The sequence below is a fragment of the Engraulis encrasicolus genome, chromosome 10, assembly GCF_034702125.1.
Source record: "Engraulis encrasicolus isolate BLACKSEA-1 chromosome 10, IST_EnEncr_1.0, whole genome shotgun sequence".
NCBI lineage: Eukaryota > Metazoa > Chordata > Actinopteri > Clupeiformes > Engraulidae > Engraulis > Engraulis encrasicolus.
Window position 1 is genome coordinate 23,973,887 of NC_085866.1, and position 7,500 is coordinate 23,981,386.

A 7,500-nucleotide genomic window follows, 5' to 3' on the forward strand; every position below is an offset into this window, starting at 1 on the left:
TGTGGGCCCTTTGACATGAACCACCAATTACCGAGAAGAAAATGCGCTTGTTTATTTTTATTTCCATCTGTGTGTTTTGGGAATACAATCCATGTTGTTCTAACAATGTGTGTGTGTGTGTGTGTGTGTGTGTGTGTGTGTGTGTGTGTGTGTGTGTGTGTGTGTGTGTGTGCGTGTGCGTGTGTGTGTGCGTGTGTGTGTGTGCGTGCGTGCATGTGTGTGCGTATTTGCGTATGCGTGTGTGTGTGCGTGTGCGTGTACATGTGTGTGTGTGTGTGTGTCTGTCTGTCTGTCTCTCTGCCTGCATGTCTGTCTGTTGTCTGTGTGTGTGTGTGTGTCTGTGTGTGTGTGTGTGTGTCTGTGTCTGTGTCTGTGTCTGTGTGCGCTCGCGTATGTGTGTGTGCGCGCGTGCGTGTACACGCGTGCACTCACTCGCTTGCTTGCAAATTTGGGTTAGGTTCTTCTTGTTTATTTATCCTGTTGTCCAGGACATACAGTACATTGTTTTGTACAACTGGCATACTGTATATAGGCCTACTACATGGACAGATTCTGATGTATTCCATTTCCGCATTCGTACCTTAGCAACGCTGGCAACAAGTGCTGATAGGATACCAGTTGCGTTTGACTGTCAATCAAAAGAATTCTTAAAGAATTCTAACTGTCGAATCAAATCAATTAACATTGCTCATAGGTGATTTAAACAATTTTAATAGGTCTTTAAAATAAGGGTCAGGCCGAAAAAAATATTTGGCTTATTTCAAACAAATGAGAAACTACTGTTTGACTGAAATAGAGTAGACACGGCATGAATTGGCAAGGAGATGTTTTGTTTCTCCCATAGAAATTAATTGAAATGGAGATTTTTTTTTCCCGTTTCTGGCTCGAGTCCCAACCCCCGCCGTTACCTCACGTTAGAATTGAACACACGGCGTCCCTTCTATTTAGTGTCAATGGTTTGTACAGTATACAATACTGGTAGTAACTGTGCTCTACAAAAAAGCTCTGCTGTGTCCTTCTGCTATTGCTGCTGCTGCTGTCATCAGGCCGGTTGCTCTTGTTAAGTATCGCTGTGCCTATTGATTGGGATGGATATCGATTAGCCATTGGGCTCCAGCCCACGAGTGACACTGAGAGGATTTTCTGCTGTGGGTGGGACGTCACCACACCAGGCATTAGCTCTGAGGATTGTGACCTGTGCTGACATTGGTGGTATTAGGGTGCTAAAGGAAAAGGTCAAATATTGGAAAGGATCTTAATGCTGTGCTTAACGTCTTGTTGTGAAGGATAATTGCTTACTACACTGTCAATTTTGCCATGACATTCGTCACACAGAGAGGCACATTTTTCTCCCTTCCTGTATACTTGAGTGGTAAAAATAATACAACGCTAAATTTATGCAAAATTTTCTGTTGGTCTTAGTGTTGAATTAACACTGCAAAATGTCCCACGTATGGTCGGCGACAACACTTTAATTGATTGAAAAATGTGTATGTACACGTACGGACTGCTACTTATTCCCCACAATCAGAGTGATGAATGATCCCTCAGTGTGGGAGTTGTGAATGCCATGTTGCTGCTCTACATGCAAACCTGTGTACCGCCAGGCAGCCTTGTCACAGCTGATTATGAAGTGTTTCAAGCAGACCTTGGCTCATAATTCACTGGGTTGAAGGAGAGGATTGCGCACATCCCAGGAAAAGGTGCAGGATGAAGGCCAACGGTAGTTCATATGCAGATAGCAGATTCTGATGAAGACTGTTGAAGTCGAAACGTAAACAAAGTCGAGACAATAAAAAGGATTTTTAAGTGTGCGGACCTCTCACTTTGAAAATTATAAGTCACCGGGCCCTATCTCAGTAAACGCAGTGTAAACATGGCGCGCAACAAAAACAGATTTTATTTTTTGATAACTCTTATTGGTTGGTATCTGATGTTCTGATGTGTGTCTCCTTGACCTTGGTATACGTTACACTATATTGTGGGTTCAAGTAGGTTTTATTGTCAATTTCTTTACATGCACTGGTCATACAAAGAATTTGAAATTACATTTCTTGCTTTCCCATACAGACATAGACTAATTAAGGTAAGGACATAGACAGTATAGACATAGACAGTACTTATACATGGACTTAAGACAGTATGGACATAGACAGTGCTCATACAGACATTTAAAGTGCAAGACTGGACAACAGAAGACTTGTAGAGGACATACATTAAGAGGTATTTGTTGTGTTTTTGTGCTTTTCCTAAAAAAAAGTCCTTTATAGCGTTCTGACATGGTAATAGTAGCATTTTGAAGAAAATAAATATAAAAAAGGTCTGTCAAGTACACCAGCAGCAGTGTGTGTGTGTGTGTGTGTGTGTGTGTGTGTGTGTGTGCGTGTGTGTGTGTGTGTGTGTATGTGTTTAGTGCAGGTAGAAGGTGCGGTGTGCGTCTTGTGTGTGTGTTCGTGTGTCTGTGTGTGTGTGTGTGTGTGTGTGTGTGTGTGTGTGTGTTTGTGTGTGTGTGTCAGTGTGTGTATGTTTGGGTTTAGTGCAGAAAGTGCAGTGTGCTTGTGTGTGTGTGTGTGTGTGTGTGTGTGTGTGTGTGTGTGTGTGTGTGTGTGTGTGTGTGTGTGTGTGTGTGTGTGTGTGTGTGTGTGTGTGTGTGTGTGTGTGTGTGTGTGTGTGTGTGTGTGTGTGTGTGTGCATGTTTTGAGTTAGTGCAGGTTGAAAGTTCAGTCACAAGTATAGTAGTGCAGGTGGAATGTTCAGTCGCAGATATGGTGGTGGGGGATGGGGGGGGGGGTTGTCAGTGGCCTTGCTGGCTAGAGGCTGACAGTGGGGGGGGGGTTGTCAGTGGCCTTGCTGGCTAGAGGCTGACAGTGGAGGGAGAGTGGGTTGAGTGTTCAGCATCTTGATCGCTTGGTGCATTGTGCTGCTCGCCAGCCGGGTGGTACGGGAACGGAGGCGCCTGTACCTCTTTCCAGAGGGCAGGAGGCTGAACAGTTTGTGTGCAGGGTGGCTTGTGTCTTTGATGATCATCAGTGCTTTCCGGGTGAGGCGTGTGGTGTAAATGTCCTGCAGGGAGGGGAGTGGTACTCCAATGATCTTCTTCGCTGTGTTCACAACACGCTGGAGTGTCTTCCTGTTTTTCTCCGTGCAGCTTCCTCCCCACACTGTGATGCAGTTGGACACGACGCTCTCTATGGTTCCTCTGTAGAATGTTGTCATGATGGAGGGTGTAGCACTTGCCTTCTTTAGTTTGCGCAGGAAGTAGAGACGCTGATGGGCCTTCTTCGCCAGTGATGTAGTGTTGGTGGTCCAAGAGAGGTCGTCGCTGATGTGCACTCCAAGGAACTTGGTGCTGCTCACTCTCTCCACAGCATCGCCGTCGATGGTCAGTGGTGGCAGTTGTTTTTGGACCCTTTGGAAGTTGACAACAATCTCCTTGGTCTTGTTGACATTCAGCAGGAGGTTGTTGTCTTTGCACCATCTGGCCAGCAGGTCTACTTCTTCTCTGTAGTGAGTCTCATCGCCCTTGGTGATGAGGCCCACCAGTGTTGTATCATCCGCAAACTTCACTAGATGGTTAGTGCTGTGGGTCGTTGTGCAGTCGTGTGTCAGCAGCGTGAACAGCAGGGGGCTGAGAACACAACCTTGCGGAGCCCCCGTGCTCAGGGTCAGGGTGCTCGAGGTGTTGTTCCCTACCCGTACTGCTTGTGGTCTTTGCATCCGTTGTCCATCTCATATTTTTTCTCTGTCTCTCTCTCTCTTTCTCCCCCTCTCTCTCTCTCCCCCCCCCTCTCTCCCCCCTGTGTCTCTCTTTCTTTCTGTCTTTCTTTCTCTCTCTCCCCCTCTCTCTCTCTCTCTCTCTCTCTCTCTCTCTCTCTCTCTCTCTCTCTCTCTCTCTCTCTCTCTTCTCTTCTCTCTCCTCTTTTTTCCCTCCGTCTCAGCCCCATCTGCCGTGTCCATTATTCACCAAGTCAGCAGGACGGTGGACAGCATCACTCTCTCCTGGTCGCAGCCTGACCAGCCCAATGGGGTCATCCTGGACTACGAGCTACAGTACTACGAGAAGGTACTGTATGCCAGCAGGCACACACACACACACACACACACACACACACACACACACACACATGCACACGCACACACATGCACACGCACACACACACGCGCAAGCACACGCACACGCACACGGACACGCACACGCACGCATGTACACACACACACACACTTCCCACCTATACTATGGTATAAGACTCTGATTTGGACAAAACAGTGTGCAAGCAAATGGGTCCTCTCCCAGAAAATGTTGTATTTGCTTGAATGAATTTCCTACATTTTAACCAAGTTGCGTCCCGTTTCAGCTCAATACGGAACCATACTTTTGTTTCTAAATGCGTGACAATTCCATATTTCAAGGGACGGTTGGGTTGGCAGCCCTACCCATGTCTTGTCTGTATGTGTGTGTGTGTGTGTGTTTCCTCCAGAGCTTGTCAGAGTCGAACTCCTCCAGCACCAGGAGTCAGACCAACACCGCCGTGATCCGCAGCCTGAGGCCGGGAACCATCTACGTCTTCCAGGTGCGCGCTCGGACCGTGGCCGGATTCGGACGTTTCAGCGGGAAGATGTACTTCCAGACCATGACTGAAGGTTTGCCAAACTTTTTGAAAGAGTATCATTATTATTTTCCTCTTAACTGATGCCTACCGTATAGATAGGTTTCTCGTTAACATTTGCGCTGTGAGGAGGGGCAAGATGCTGAGCACCCAATCAAGTGAGGACATTTTTTTGAGTGGCAGCAGTTTCCAAACAATCAGAGGTTGCAGAGGGACCCTAAGCTGCGGGCGTAGACAGCAATGTTTGTAAACGGGAAACCTACGTATGTATATCCAAAGTAACTTACAGTATTTAAGGTTACAGGGTATTGGTTGCAGTCCCTAAAGCAATGTGGGATTTGATGCCTTGCTCAAGGGAGAGCCATGGATTAAGGTGTGTAGGAGGACGACATTCATTCTTCCCTACTGATAAATGTGGTAGCTGAACCTGCAACTTATTATCCCAAAACCAATTCTCTACTGTAATCATAAGGGCCATGATTGGCCCTTCTCCAGACCATTTCTCCAATTTTCCCCAATTTACGTTCTTTGTTTCCTTGAAAAAGCTTAGCTGGGGGAAAATATATAGAAATATATAACACACACTTTCAGAAGATCAATGAGATTCAATGGTCCGTGGAAAAGAAGTGGGCCGGGTTGTCAAACACTACCGGGGAAAAGGAGGAGATGGGGGGAATAAGAAATGAGAAATATAATTGTTTTTCACTAATGATACATTGTGGGCACCCATGGGAGGAAGGAGGGAGGAAGAGAGAGGGGAGGATGGAGGGAGGGAGAGGGGGAAGGAGGGGTGAGGGAGGGAAGATATGAAAAGTGCATAGTCAGGCAGTGCAAAGAGGCGTGGAGACATGGGAAGAGAGGCACAGACGACCCTACCCTGACCAGACATTAGATGCTGTTCCTATGCCAGACGCTGGTGAGTCAGGCAGATGGACAGGAGTTCACAGATCAGCATGCCAAAGCCGAAGCCACGGCCAAAGCTCGACCGAAGAACCATACCCAGAGACGCAGAGACAGACTGAGAACCATTCGCCTTCTGTTGCCTCCAAGGGGTAGGGCATGCCAAACCAAGACCCAATGCCCCCAAGACCCAGAAAAAGACTGAGACCCAGTATCAAGCCAAGTCCAAAGCTCGACCCAAGAACCATACCCAGAGACCCAGAGAATGACTGAGACCCAATCACCTTCTCAGGCCTACAAGGGATTGGGCATGCCAAACCAAGACACCAAAGCCATGCCCAGGCCATGGGTTCAAGAACCAGACCAAGACCCGCACACCTAGAGACAGACACAGACAGAGCCATAGTCAGTCTTCCAAAACCAAATTCCCAGTCCCAGACCAACAGCCTGAGACTGAATACCAGAGATAAAGTCAGACACAGTTGCTATCTCAAAAAAGGAGGAAAGCGTCCTTGATCCAGGCACTTCAGTTGATTTTAAAAAGTCCAAAACAATCTTTATCAACGCATATCGGCCAAACAGTTGCTATCTCACTTGCCTCCCAAAGTCAAATTTGCCAAACCCAAAAACCTAAAGCCCGTTCCAAGACCTAGACCAAGACCCAGACATCCAGACCAAGTGCCAGAACCAGATCGATACCAAGGAGGAACAGAGTCAGACCCTGGCGCCCAAGGTCAAAACTGCCAAACCCAAACCCAAACCCAAAGCCCGGTCCTTCAATCCCACCCTGCTTCTCTCGAGACCAAGACCAAGACCCAGAGATCCAAACCAAGGCCCAGAGCCAGAACCTTATCGATACCGAGGAAGAACCTGTCAGACCATGTCACTCCCGCGCTCCCTCCCTCGCCTGCCAGCCTAGAGGTCTGCCAAAGCCAAATCCCAAAGCCAAAGAGCGGTTCAAAATTCAGGGACCCGTGCCATGACAGACCATCAGACCGCGGCACTCCCGTGGTGGCCAATTTGCATAAGAGGTCTGGACACAAAGTCTGGACCCAAACTGCTGATATTACTGTGTGTATGTGACTACTGGATAGATATTTGTGTGGGTATTCAGATTTTTGTGTGTGTGTGTGTTTGTGCGTGCGTGCGTGCGTGCGTGCATGCGTGCGTGCGTGCGTGCATGCGTGTGTGAGTGCGTGCGTGTGTGCGTGCATGTGTGAGTGTGCGTGTGTGTGTGTGTGTATGTGTGTATGTGTGTGTGCGCGCACGTGTGTGTTTCCATGGTGGGGGGGTATGTGTGTGTGTCTGTCTGTTGGTCCGTCCGGCTGAGTTAGCTTGTGTGTAAAGCGGAGAGTCTTGAGCTGTGCAGAAGTCTACATTCAACTGTTAATGTACTGTATGGTGGAAAAAGAGTCTCTTTTGTGTCCCTTTTGTGCATATACAGTACTGTATGTATGCATGTAGGTAGGTGTGTGTATGTGTGTGTGTGTGTGTGTGTGTGTGTGTGTGTGTGTGTGTGTGTGTGTGTGTGTGTGTGTGTGTGTGTGTGTGTGTGTGTGTGTGTGTGTGTGTGTGTGTGTGTGTGTGTGTGTTTGTGTGTGGCTGTGTGTGTGTGTCTGTGTCTGAACAAAAAGCTGTAAGGAACTTTTTGAATGCCAACACTGATGGTGAAAGAGTCCTTGAAAGGTTTAGTGTGACGTGCAAATGAAGAACTAAGCACACATGAATACACTGGCGGCGACAGCAGAGATTTGTACGCCCATCTGCCCATTTGTGTCTGTTTGTTTATGCTAAGCGCCCTCTTTGAGCCTGTACAAATACAGTACATGTGAGTGTTTTTTGTGGGTTGTAAGTCGTGTGTGTGTGTGTGTGTGTGGGAGGGGGGGTTCGGGGGGCTGCTGCATGTATGTGTATGCATGCGTGTATGTCTGTGTATCAGTGTGCATCCCTATGTGTGTGTGCACATGTACACTGTATCTTACTTCTTTAACGG

At 47.7% G+C, this 7,500-nt stretch overlaps 1 protein-coding gene across 1 annotated transcript in view; it reads left to right on the top strand.

The window, feature by feature from the left end:
* The window catches only part of ephb2a (eph receptor B2a), a 159,392-nt gene that overhangs the window by 131,127 nt on the left and 20,765 nt on the right, over nt 1–7,500 (top strand). Inside the window, exons 7-8 of the mRNA XM_063208414.1 lie at nt 3,939–4,063; nt 4,479–4,641. Coding sequence (XP_063064484.1) covers nt 3,939–4,063; nt 4,479–4,641 — 288 coding nt within the window. The remainder of the gene's footprint in view (nt 1–3,938; nt 4,064–4,478; nt 4,642–7,500) is intronic.